Source organism: Heptranchias perlo, chromosome 22 (assembly GCF_035084215.1).
Source record: "Heptranchias perlo isolate sHepPer1 chromosome 22, sHepPer1.hap1, whole genome shotgun sequence".
Taxonomy (NCBI): Eukaryota; Metazoa; Chordata; class Chondrichthyes; order Hexanchiformes; family Hexanchidae; genus Heptranchias; species Heptranchias perlo.
The window spans coordinates 37,887,875-37,902,104 of NC_090346.1; the positions used below are offsets into that span (position 1 = coordinate 37,887,875).

At 41.1% G+C, this 14,230-nt stretch overlaps 1 protein-coding gene across 4 annotated transcripts in view; it reads left to right on the forward strand.

The window, feature by feature from the left end:
• rhbdl1 (rhomboid, veinlet-like 1 (Drosophila)) overlaps positions 1-10,046 on the forward strand; it is a 151,712-nt gene extending 141,666 nt beyond the window's left edge. For all 4 annotated transcript variants that reach the window (XM_068003307.1, XM_068003306.1, XM_068003309.1 and 1 more), the window contains exons 5-7: positions 1,846-1,946; positions 7,735-7,795; positions 8,918-10,046. In XM_068003307.1, the coding sequence (XP_067859408.1) occupies positions 1,846-1,946; positions 7,735-7,795; positions 8,918-9,189 (434 nt within the window). In that variant the 3' untranslated portion in view covers positions 9,190-10,046. The remainder of the gene's footprint in view (positions 1-1,845; positions 1,947-7,734; positions 7,796-8,917) is intronic.
• Positions 10,047-14,230: the final 4,184 nt, after the last annotated feature.

Here is a 14,230-nt window from a genome sequence, read left to right on the forward strand (position 1 = left end):
TCATTCTTTCAGAAAACAGAATTGTAGGAATTGATAATGATACAAATATTGGATTAAAAAGGATAAACAACCACAACTTGGGTAGTTTGGAGTCACTGGGGTAGATCTTGATTTTGTGCGACAGTCAATGGGAATAAAAATCGGGAGAAGTGCAAAACACGCTGCCGACTTGCTATCACCTGTTTCACACTTTCGCACTGTCAAGATCTACCTCGCTAAGTGTTAGTGAACAGTACCCAGCAAGGAACTGGTTACAGACTTATATACACTGACAAGAAATTGGACTACATTAGCCACAAGGGTACTAGCCTCAGACTCAACAGTAACAACTGGATGCATTTTCAAAATTAGAATGAGAGGAAAATGCAAAAATCCAAAAATAGCCAAGACAATACTAGCCACCAGGGAAATGGGCACAGACCCAACACTAGTCATCAGAGAACCAAACAAAAATCCAACAGTAGCCGTTGTGGAACCAGACACAAACCCAATACTAGCCACCATGGAACCAGACGTAGCATCAACACTAGCCACCAGGGAACCAGACGTAGGATCAATACTAGTCTCCATGGAAGGAATCTTACAACACCAGGTTATAGTCTAACAAATTTATTTTAAAATCACAAGCTTTCGGAGATTATCTCCTTCGTCAGATGAATGAATGAAAAGGTTCTCAAATCGCATATCTTAAGATTCCTTACATTTGTCCACCCCAGTCCATCACCGGCATCTCCACATCAAGTCTCCATGGAACCAGACGTAGGATCAATACTAGTCTCCATGGAACCAGACGTAGGATCAATACTAGTCACCATGGAACCAGACGTAGGATCAATACTAGTCACCATGGAACCAGACGTAGGATCAATACTAGTCACCATGGAACCAGACGTAGGATCAATACTAGTCACCAGGGAACCAGACGTAGGATCAATATTAGCCACCAGGGAACCAGACGTAGGATCAATACTAGCCACCAGGGAACCAGACATAGGATCAATACTAGCCACCAGGGAACCAGACGTAGGATCAATACTAGCCACCAGGGAACCAGACGTAGGATCAATATTAGCCACCAGGGAACCAGACGTAGGATCAATACTAGCCACCAGGGAACCAGACGTAGGATCAATACTAGCCACCAGGGAACCAGACGTAGGATCAATACTAGCCACCAGGGAACCAGACATAGGATCAATACTAGCCACCAGGGAACCAGACGTAGGATCAATACGAGTCACCAGGGAACCAGACGTAGGATCAATACTAGCCACCAGGGAACCAGATGTAGGATCAATACTAGTCACCAGGGAACCAGACACAAATTCAACACTAGCCACCAGGGAACCAGAAGTAGGTTCAAAACTAGCCACCAGGAAACCAGACACAAAACCAACATTAGCATCAGGGAAGGCTGTACAGACGGGATGACCATCACCTAAACCGGAGAGGCAGCTGTTGCTTGCAGGAAGTAGAAAATCCACACTGTTCATTAAAAAGTGTGAAGAAAAGACCAGTAGGGCATATGGGCAGGGTGGGGACAGTTAGCCAGATAAGAATTCTGTACACAAATGCACATAGCATAAGAAATAAAACATGTGAGTCAGAAAAGGGAACTTTGAAAGTTAGTAATATCAACACCTTAAATCTGTAAGTGCTCAGGATACTGAAGCTGGATCCTGACTCTAACAGGTCACAAACTTAATTATAGGTGGAACATGGACGCTTTCTGCTCAAAGAATCGACTCCCTGGCATATTGGAAATGCTATCCTGGCTGATTGGATTTACACAGGGTAATTCTATGTTTATAATTACGTACGTGTCATTCTGTTTTTGTGTTGCAGGCTCCTTGACCGTTTCGATCACTGACATGAGGGCACCCTTGGTTGGAGCCTCTGGTGGCGTCTACGCGCTCTGTTCCGCACACTTGGCCAATGTTGTCATGGTAATAGATTTATTTGTGTTATTATTCCTACAGCAGTTATACAAAACAATACAAATAAACCAGAGTAATATTGAGTCGTATTGAGGGTCAAGGTTTATGCTCTCCAGCAGCAAGTGCTTTTTTTTGGCAAAGTACAAATCCTGAATCATGTGTTGTGTCTTGAAGAGGATCTACACCCCCATAGTGAGTTCCAAATCTCTGCCACTTTGTCAGAGGAAGGCAGGACTGCACCATGGCATTGCAATTGGTTACAGAGTGTTATTGCCATGGGTCAGGAGCAGTTTGTACCAGTGGGATAATTGGAGAGTAAATCTCTTCAGTTACAAAATCCAGGAGTTTATTTTTCTCTCCTTCTTTAGGTTCCTCCCCGCTCCTTTCACTATTTCTTGGCCAGGAGGGTGGGTAAGCAATGAGTTTCCACACTCCTGCCAGTAACAAGCTGTACCTAGCCACTGGGAGGTGTGAGAGTAACCTGAGTGATTTGCCCTCAGGATGTGCTCTGCATGTACAGGAATGGTGGTGATGTTTCCCTTTACCCAATAGTTAAAATCCTCCCCCCCCACCCAGAGGAAACCGGGCAGGAAGGCAGTTAAAGCAGAGCGGGGCGATTCACCCACTCCGTTCCCGTCCCGATCTGGCCGACTGCAATTTTAAATTGCAGGCAGCTAAGACACTTGTTTCTAGCCAACTGGGTCCTTCTTTAAATATGCTGATTGGGCTCCAATAACGTCATCCAGGCCTGACTGCTATTTTTACATCAGGCATTAGTGGGGCAGCAGCGGTGGTTTCCCCACCAGGCCAAAGCTGAAGGCAGCTCCATCAAGGACCAGTAAGATAGGTTTTTAAAATTTATTTGAAGCTTCCTTGTGGGCCAGGAGGAGCAGGAGTGCCCCTCTGGGTCCCACCAGGAAACCTTGGGCCACCCCTGCCCCAGGCTTTTTGATCAGACCCCATCTGGAGTACTGCATGCAGTTTTGGACAACAAACCTCAGGAAAGATTTTTTTGTCTTGGAGGGTGTACAGCACAGATTCACCAGAATGATACCAGGGTTTAAAGAGTTAAAATATGAGGACAGGTTGTAGAAACTTGGTTTCTGTTCCCTTGAGTTTAGAAGTTTGAAGGGTGATCTAATTGAAGTCTTTAAAACAATAAAGAGATTCAATAGGATAGATACAGAGAAACTATTTCCTCTGGTGGGTGAATCCAGAACAAGGAGGCACAATCTTAAAATTAGAGCTAGGTTAGTGAAATGAAATCAAGTGAAATCAGGAAGCATTTTTTCACACAAAATTTAGTGGAAATCTGGAACTTACTCCCCCAACAGGCTGTGGATGCTGGGTCAATTAAAATTTCCAAGACTGTCATCGATAGATTTTTGTTAGGTAAAAGGTATCACTGGAGCAAAGGCGGGTAAATGGAGTTGAGATGCAGGTCAGCCAAGATCTAATTGTATGGTGAAACAGGCTCAAGGGGCTGAATGGCCTACTGCTTCTCCTATGTTCCCTCCCCAACCGCGATTGCTACCTGACCCCGAGTCAACCTACCTGATTATCAGGGACCATTTTGGCGGGTCCTGCTGCCGCCCAAATTTCCGCTCCCACCTGCCAACCAGGTAGTGAATCCCACCGGGTTCAGGTGGAGTCCGATCTACATTATGGAAATGAGGCCCGGGACCTAAAATCACATCAGGTCTCAAGCTTACTGCTCGCAGCCCCCCGCACTCCCCCCACCTCCCCGACATCGATCCTGCCTTCAGAAAAATCAACCCCCAAGACTCGGTCTGGTTCCTTTGTGTGATGGCCTGGCCAAGATCAAGAATTCACTTTGTGAAGAGCTGTAGGAAATATTAGCATTATATCTGAATAAAGTGATCAGAAAATTCCAGTTAGTTCCTATTGTCAGTACAGATACAGCGCCTGCTGTTCTAGTCACAAGTTGTTCAAAAACTCTAATCACTAAACCAAGCTGTCATATATGAGTGGATCGCACGGTATAAAAAATGGATTACTGTAGTTGGCTGTATGAAGTGCATGACCTGGGAGGCACTGGTAAGAGGATAAAAGTGAGAGGGATGAAGAAGGAATATATACCCTTTAAAATAGTTAAATGGCTCATTTTGGGTTAGGGACCTTTGATTTATGGTAATGTTCCTTGTTTGAACCAAAAAATGGATCTGTGTTTTTTTTTAGAAGCTCAGGCAAAGGGCCAAAGTCCAATAGTGCGGGACACCAACAAAAGAGTACAAGATAAATCAAGAATTATTGACTAGGTGACACCGAGTGTAGGTACAAGTGAAAGAATCTGAAAGCTGATACAGCTAAACCTTGCAGTTGTGTGGCTGCATTTATCCCTCTGGCTCTGTTGGATTGCAGGGTTGCTGACAGCACCCAAGTTAATTTGGACTTTTCATTGGTTGGAAACTGATCTTTAAAGCTGGAATTCATCCATTAAAAAACATTTTTTATAGTGTCCCTACCTCCAAAATGGACCATAAAGGCAAGGAGGCAGAAGAAGAACAAAAGGGGAAAAAATGTTAGAATATAGAATCAGGATAGAATCGGTAAAAAAAAAGTTCAATTGAAAGTTCAACTAAAAAGTGCAACGGAGCAAATAGAAGAAAAAATAGGAGGAATACAATGGAACGGCAGAGTGCGAATAACTTGGGTGGTTATTTTCCTATTTTGATGCAAAATTTGTGTTTTAGGTGTTTAATTAAGTAGTGCTAGGTTAATGTTACTTGTTAAGGATGTTTGATTAGTCCCATTACTGTAATATTAATATTATTTTTAATGTCACAGTGTGTGAGCTGACAGCCCAGGGAGACAGAGAAACTGCAGGTCAGGGTGCTGGACATACATTCCCATTTATTATATAAACAAATCTAATAATTCATCATGCCCAGCAATGTTTGGTTGATTTTTATCTTCATCCCAATTCCTGTATGTGTAGAGCACATCCCCAGTAAAAGGTAATGCTCATTTGTTGTCTAGTGTTGCATGGCTTGTGTGTGACTTCTGTAGCTGCTGTAAACCGGGGTAAGTTGTACATCCACTGTAGCAGGCAGTGGTTGATATCTGAGAACAAGAAACCCGTGCTGTTGGTAGAGGAACTGGTGTCCATGTGTCCAGTATTTCAGGCGGGCACAGCAGCTGTACAAATCATTCACCTCCCATACAAACATGTGCCATTACACATAGCTCCTGACTAATACATGTGCTGGACTCAGTACAGTGCATTCTGTGAAAAAAGCCACTTTTGAGTCACTGATAACTCAAATGTTCCTTCCTGTGGTGTCAAATGAATGATTTGCTAGAAGTTGAATATTGTTTGATGTGCCAGCCAAGTCTGGCCAGTTCCACATATTTCTCGCACTGTTAAACAGTCGTCTGGAGTCTGGAAGCAGATGATTTAAGACACTGCAAATGTAAATTACAAACTTCAGAGGAGCTAAGATGGAGTTAAGGAATGATAAATTAAAACAAAGAAAACTTTCAAGAGCTGGATTCCCAGTAAATTGGTAACGGTGAAATACTTAAGAAAATAAAGCTGTTGAAGAAATTGCACAGCTAATGCAAGGAAATTCTCCAGAAAGCAAGGAAGAAGGGAAAGAGTATTTGCCTTGGGGGAAGGCACAATACTGAGCAGCAGGGGTCTCTCCGTCCTTTGGCTCCACCTTTGGGTTGTATACATAACAGTTTCAGATCAGATGCAGCTTCCAATTATTTGACTTGCTTGTCAGTTGCAGCAGACCGCCAGCGTGTTGGTGCCATCTGGTGGCTGAAGCAGGAAATGGAAATGACAGCCTGTGTTAATTTGGTGAGATGTAAATTAGGCAACAGCTCAACCAATAGCAGCACCTGGATTTAGGCACATGGTGCAACAGGGACAATTAAAGGTCCAGACTGTCATTGAAATTGCTTGTTTAACTGATTAACTTGCAACAAAAAAAACAGTTCCACAGTTAGATGGCATTCTAAAGAATGAAATTCAAATATCTTGTTTAAAGACATTGCTGTTTTCTTTGTTGCCTTGATTAATAAATTTAAAAAAATAAACGTTTGAATTTTTAAAATGGGGTTGATGTTTTGTCAACCAGTTTTGTGTCATCGAAAGTTCTGTCAAAAAAGGTGATTCTGCAATTCCCTAATTCTCTAGGCCATGAAGTTATGCTGCAAGGCATAAGCAAATGAATGGTTAAAATGTCTGTCTGAAATTCTTCTCTCTACTATTTTAGTGTTAATTTTTAACCCATTTATTTTAAATGTGTACATAAAGCCAGAAAATGTAATGACTAATCCTAAATGAACAAAGGTTTTTGGTGTTTCCTTGACTTTCCGCTACCATGTTCCATCTAAAAATGTTAATATCAAGTTTATTCATTTTCAGAAATTGTAAGACAATTGTTAGCAAATTCCTCAATCTTGTTGACCAGTGAATCATCACAATGTAATCCAGTGAACTAGTCATTGAAACAGCAAAACTAGTTAACTGCAAATTGTCACTACACCAGAATGTCAATCAGTCACCATAAGGAATTTACAAGTGTCACGGTCCAGGGGTAATCTCCTGTCATAGTTTTTTGCTTGCTGTGGATCTTTACAACCCTAATAATGGGGCAGAAACATCCTACTTCATGTTTTAATTCTGTGCTCTTATAAATGTCACTGTATACTTTTTAACATAGATAATATTATATGTGTAAATAACTTTTTTCTACAAATGTATGCACATCAAGTTGGGAAATCTCCAGTTCGGAGGCTGAAATATGTCCCAGTCTTTCACTTCATGTCGGCATAGAGCACTTCCTGCTCGGGTATAGAGTGGATTAGAAATTAGACTTTCATCTCATTAGTGGGGCTTGATTTTAACAGAGGCGACTGGACAGTGTGCTAACCAATTGTGGTACCCAGCTATCTGTACATAAAAAAAATATTTTGGTGCAGCTGTGGAAACTAGGTTCATTATGGAATTAAATTGGAAGCTTGAAGTTAACTGCCTAACATCACTTGTTACCATATATGTTAGGAAGCATGGGTGGTACTCATTCTAACATAACAAAGATGTAACTCAGCAGTTTAAGGCAGCAACACCAAGTTTCCAAATGTCAGCACAAATTGCAAATTTCCCATTAAAACCCAGGTATGTGTTATATTGTGGAAACACACGCCACCCAAATGATTCTATATGACACATAAAGCTAGAGTGTGGGAGGCTGATCTTATTCCACTTTCATCAAGTTTTCCTTAATGTTGGCAGGAAGTTTGTTGTACAATGATTTGAACTGCAGTGATAAACAAATTTTTTATCACTGCGCACTACAGGGAAAGAAAGGACTTACATTTACATCATGTTTTTCATGCTCTCAGTACAGTGCTTTGAAGTATAGTCACTGTTGTTTTGTAGGCAGATATGCCACCCAACTTGTGCAGAGCAACATGGGTAAATAACCAGTTAATCTGTTTTTGGTGGTGTTGTTTGAAAGATGAATGTTGGCCAGGATACCAGGAGAACTCCCCCGCTCTTCTTCTAATAACATTATGGGATCTTTTATGTCCACCTGAGAGGGCAGATGGGGCCTTGGTTTAATGAAAGATTGCACTTCCAACAATGCGTCATTACCTCTGTAGCGTATTGAAGTATCAGTCTAGATTATGTGTTCAAGTCCTAGACTGGAGTGAACCATGAACCCTTCTGAGTGCTACCACTGAGCCAAGACTGACACTTACAGAATAACTGGAGTATAACGCACCCTGAGTATGTTACAGCATGTTATCTATTACCTTTCAGAACTGGGCGGGAATGCGGTGTCCCTATAAACTGCTCCGAATGATCTTGGCACTTGTCTGCAGTAAGTACCGTGTTTTTATAAGGGCTTTGTACCATGCCGCAGTTGTTCTACACAAGCTCACACAACTGTTCACTCATTATCAGGACTAGGGCCCTTTGGTCCTTTAGGTTAAGCAACTTTTTAGACTGTTGTTTATCTTCTGATTGGCAAGCACAAAATGGAAGACAACAAACAATGGCACCGAGAAAATCCCTGGGATAGATTTCCTCCATGTGGTTTTCGGATGGCCGGCTGGCAGAGCGCACTGGTTGGCGACGGGAGAGGCAGTCCATTTTGAGGGCCACCCCACATTAACATAGGGCTACCTGTGGTAATCGAGCACCAGAGGGCAGCCCGTCGGTCCTGGGTCCAGGAAAAGGGAGGTGTGGGGGGATGGGGGGGGGGTCCCGCTATCGGGCAGAGTGGGGGAGCTGATGCAGTAGGACTCAGGTTGTTTTTGTGGAACCTAGAGGAGCAGTCCTGCTTCTCTTGGCCCTACAAAAATAAATTAAAACTTACCTTCTGGACTCCTCTTTGGCTAGATGAGTAGAAACTGTGCAGCGTGTGCATGGTTCATGCTTTGCACAGTTAAGTCCTAAAATAGGAATCGAGGTCCTATGTCCATCGTAGGAGCACAATTTGCACTCAAAGAGTGTAGGGCCTGACTCAGGCGGGCTCTCTGACCACCCAGCAGTGGGCCCTTGAGAATATAGGTCGGCCATACCATCGACGGAACGGGGCGGTGAATCATATCCCACCATGTTTGGGGTGCTAACACCCCATTTCCATCAGCCATGATGCCTCAAAATCTCCCCCCCCCTTCTGATACAGTAGGCTTGGCAATACATTCAACTTCAGATGAACATATGCCCTATTCCAGGCATAGGATTACAAAGAAAAAGCTACATCCCATTCATTCCCACTGTATAGAGCCTCACCGAACCAGATTGTTTCCTGTTCACTCGTTAAAATACCAAAGTGCCTAACCCCTTCGTATTCACATGGTAAGTACTGCAATAATGTATTTCATATTTTGTTTGGAAAATTTATACAGGTGAAAGGACAGAGTTGTAGCTTAGATTATCTACTTATTTTGTTCCATGTTTTGAATTTTTAAACTTATGTTCTCTTTCCTTTTGGCAGTGAGCTCTGAGGTTGGCCGTGCAGTATGGCTCCGTTTCTCCCCTCCACTACCCTCTTCTGGCCCCCAGCCCAGCTTCATGGCACACCTGGCTGGTGCAGTAGTGGGAATCAGTATGGGACTCATCATCTTGCGCAGCTACGAGGAGAATCTCCACCAGCAGTGTGCCTGGTGGGTCATGATTTTCTCATACGCCATCTTTGTTGTATTCGCAATTTTCTGGAACATTTTTGCATATGATCTCCTGGGTGTGCAGATTCCACCTCCGCCGTAGGCAGCTGTAACTCTGCTTTGGAACCTGTCCCAGCAGAGAGGTTTAGTTGGCTGCGGAACCTCTTTGTGAATGAAGAAACATGAAATGGACGTTTCATGAACAACTGTTAAAATTGACATTGTGACTACCGATTTCTATCATCATTGTGTTTGGCAGGATTTGTATCTCAACGACTAGACAATGAGTAAACACCACACAAGTGATAAATATCACTTGCAAATTATGGGATTTTGAGAATATAGATGGAAGATTGAAAATATTTTTTTTGGTGAGCCAGGTGTTGTGGAAATCTAACACTATGCTAAAGAATCTCCAAGCCAAACCACTGAAAAATCCAAATAAGTGGAGCTTCTGTTTAACCTGATATGGAGTGCACATTTTCATCCCATAGGGATGCACCCCACTTGCCTAAGCCCAGAGAATTTAGGTGCAGGTTGGAACGAGCCAAGGCTTAGGAACCACCAAGTATGCATAGGAATGTTATCGGCTAAACCCATTTACAGGTTACAAGCACAGAGCACTGGTAAGCGTCATGCTGCTTGTCCATCTAGGACCACCCTTATCTGGTATGATGGTCTAAACAGGCATAAGTGAGAAAGCCCACATTCAAACCCACATAAAATTCCTTTTACTATCTCTCCATTTTCTCAAGAACCTCACTGTATTTTATGTACATTTCATCAAATGGGATATGAAGGTATACTGAAAAAAATTTAAATGACAAGAATTATATTGTGGACAATGACCTACACCATCCTTACTTTGACCTATAGCTGCTGGTTAAGTCTAATGTGTTAAATTTCATACGGATGTTTTCAAGCCAAAATGTCTCAATAAATATTGACCTTGATCACAAAGGCCCGTTTGTACATGTTTGAATGAAGAACTAGATTTATCAGTTTTGTATCAAGAGCTACCCATGGAAATAAAAAAAAATCATATTTCCACGGGCTTGATGGCCGGCGCGGACACGATGGGCCGAAGGGCCTCTATCCGTGCTGTATAACTCTATGACTCTATGGTATGACATTGTGATCACTGGGGATGAAGATTACCATTGTTCGCTATTTCACTGGAAATCCACATCCCTAGTGATCACAATGCCAACCCAGTGGAAATATAACTTTTAAAATTCCCATTGGTACTTTATACAAAACTAAATACAAGGGAAGTCCTACTCAACACAAAGGAATCTTTATAGAGACTTGCAAAGGGATTGAATTGGAACATAATTAATACAAAGAAACTTGAACAGCAGTATTTTGTTTATATTAATCAGTTATTTAGTGAGAAGTTATTAAGGGAATGATACAAGCCATGATATAAAAAGCCATGTAGTTAATAATATGAAAAGATCAGAGGATTAGGATATATATATACTTCAAGAAATAAACTCGCATTAAAGTATACCTTGGTGTGAATAAAATGTTAAGAAAAACGTTTGTAAAAAGAACGGATAGTATTACTGAAAGGAGATTTGGATTTTGTTAAGAAAATAAAGTGGAAAGACAGGTTAATTGATAAGTCACTAGCTAAATGTGCTACATTAGTGAAGAATGAAAATTCACATGGTAGACAGTCTTGAAAGATTGTTAGGAGTCATGTGAAAAATAAGAGGAATGATGTACCAGATGATTAGTTATGTGTAAAATATATTTAAGATCTTGGAGGACGATTAGGGGAAAAGCAGTGACCATCGGGGTGTGGAGAATGTAAACAAGGCATTAGGTATGGACAATAACACAGTATGGCTTCTGTGTAAAATGGTATCAAAAATTACTAATAAAAGTAATTGTGGTTGGGATTCAGATGTGTGGATAAAGAGATGTTACAGGAGACAAGGTTAAATCTACAGTTGTTTTCTTACTAGGGCATAAAATGAACACAGAGAACTTAAAAGACTAGAAAATAAGCTGAGGTTGTACATGAATGATCAGTGATGCCGTCTACTCTTAATTCAAAGTTGTTTAATTCAAATTAGCTGATGATTTAATTTTTTAATGCTAAATTCCCACTTTGCTGCCATTTATATTGCTTAATTCATAGTAATGGATAATTAAACTACTTAGCCCAAAAAAATGACTTTTAATTGTCAGGGGTAGATTGTAGAGGCAATAGGTATTCTTAACGATGGGTAAAGGTGTATTTTCCAGTTGCTAAGGTCAGTGGCATTGGAACGGAAGATGTGCTGGAGGACTGAAAAATCTTGCTCAGATCCACGTAACTAGATCTGCTCCATTTTAGTGTGATTTTCTACCAGGCCTTTAGACTAGTCTAATGTGGTCTTACCTAAAAAGGAGCTGTGAAACCTAGATTTTCCTCACCTTATCAACAGATTTTTGGACATTATATAGTATTGGAAAATGAGCGGAGGTCCCATTTTATCAGAAATGCATGCTAATACATTTTCCAGAGGGTGGGACCAGTGGCAGTAAAAGTGCCCATTTCAAATTGCAGATTGAGGTTCCTTCCTTTCTGAGTCTAATAAAGAATCACACATGTCAGAACTTGCAGTTTGTAAGCCTCTTCCAGTCCAGTGATAGAAAAGCCCAGAAGTCTGTAATTCTTTACTATACAAAAACCTTAAAACATAGTAAACCATGAACATTTGGATTTTTTCCAAAGTACCTGCCAAGGTACAACATTAACTCTTCAACTCTTTCTGGAGGTAATTTTCCTGAAAACAGTTTAGGTTACAATATTCAAGGGTAACATATGACAAATGAAATTTAAAAGAAATGTCAAATTTCAAAGTGTAATCTTTACATTTGTAAAGTCACAGCATCTGCCTTTCTTTTATACTGAAAATCAAAATCAATGCTTTTTTCGTACTGATAGATTTATTTATCGATCTGTGGAATATTTATCTCCCTGCAGTGAGCAAGGAAGAAAAATATAATTTTCCAGGAACCAATCAAAAAAACACTTGCTCCACTGTTTCTGGGCAGATGGCTTACAAACTTCTTTCCAAATTCTTTCACTGGAGATGTGCACACCTGTCCCACTTCCACAGTCCAGCAACCACCTCCTCCCCCTTGGAACAGCATTACCATTGACTCACTGACCAATGCCATGGGAAATCTGCTGGTATGTAAGTTCAGCATGTATTACCCATTACACCTGCCAGTATGCAAAGTGTTTTCTGTATTATACTTCAAAATAAAGTATTTAAAGAGAGAAAACCAGTTAGTTGGAATCTACAGGGAAATTGCAGAAAAACTCCCCTAGCAACAGATTATCCCTTGTTGACCCAGGAATCAGAATGTGTATAACTTTGCCATAGCTATTGCACGTAAAAGAAAGTCAGCCTGACCTATAATTAACCCGAACATTGATTTCAACAATGCAAAGCAATTATACTTAATAGTCTACAGGTTAGCAACAGGATAGTACAATTTGTATTATGTGGTATAATGTTCCTGCTCTTGTGAAGCAGCATATCCTGTGACTTACCTACCATGAGGAGCACTACAGGAAATCCACTCATATCTAAATATATTTTAAATGGAGTAGTAACTTGGTTTTGAGATAGAAGTCTGGAGATGGTCTGGCTGTGAGGAAAGATAGACTCCTTTTTAATCAGGATTTAATTACAAGAAAGCTTCTTTGATCTAGTTCTCAATTGAATTGTATACAACAATGGTTTTAAAAGGCTTGTATCTTAGACAATGTAAGTTTAAATTCTCCATGGGATTGGGATTGTCTTTGTGCTACTGTGACTTGATGCTACAAGTGTTGGAGCGATTGTTCCTGTGATCATAGATTGATTGACTGACAGGACTGCCTCCAAAGGAATTAAAAAGATATATGATGTTAAATATTTTAAGTGGGTCAATAGAGGTTAAATAGATGTTCAGAATGTATTGAACTTCATGGCTGTTCGATGGCAACATACTCTATGTGAAACATCTTCAAATAATTACCCTCCAATTAAACTACCAACAAATCATAGGCACTACAGGTGGGGAGGCTGCTTAAAGGGATATTAACCTGCTCTCATTTAGAATGCTACAAAGCTTTGGCAGACATTTTGCTGGTGGTTTTTGGCAAGTCACTCGATTCCAAAGTGCTTGTAGTGGCTGGACACCCTTCTGAAGTTATAAGGGGCTACTTTTTCCAAAATGGGCAGACACTGGTGGAAGGAGCACATGAAGCTGCAGCTGCAGGGAGATCACCAGAAGGAAGTGAGCTTGCAGGAATCCTTACGTGTATCAATTTCAGTTCTGATATGGCTGGTGGAACTGCTCTGTACTTAAGGAAAGCACCATCATAGGTAAGAGTGGGTATGTTAGAAAATAAAAATGTTGTCCACTTTGTTATCAATTCCAATCTGTCACAATAAGATCACCACATAGCAGGAAACTTTGTGCCCCACTATCCCAGTTTGAGCAATATTGTTGCCAAAAAGATTGTCACTTCGATGCTAATCCAATTGGGATAATTGCATTCTGATTTATAAAAAAATCTCATAAAAGTTAACACAAAACAATTTGTCACACTTAATATCGAACAAATGCTTTGAAATAAATCACTCTTCAAAAGTTACTAGGAGCTAAGCAGACTCAGGCCAACTGGAAAACATAAGGAACCTATCGAAGAGCAATAAATTATGCTGCTGCCAGGCCACCAAAGCCATTATTTTTAAGTCTAAGTGGCAGCAGCGCGAAAAATGGCTTTCATCCAGGAAAATGGCGATCGCCATTGATTTTAATGGATATGCTAATCAAGAACCTAATCCCCGTTTTAGAACCAGATGCCAATTTCAGCAGGACTTACCTGCAGGCTGGCTCATCATCAAACCCGGCCAATTTTGGGATGCTCCTGACCAGTGAGCTGCATCGGGACGCCTGCTTGGTGTTCCGCAGCTCGCCGGTATTATGGAGATGAGGACCGAGGCCCAATTTGTGCAAGCTTCAGGCCTCCAGCTTCCGACGCGCGTTCTAGATGCATCGCCAATTTTGAGCCAGTCCCTGGCAATAACTGAATTTCTCGGCCATTGTTTCGTAACTATTTCTTGTAACTAGCTCAAATTGCATAAATT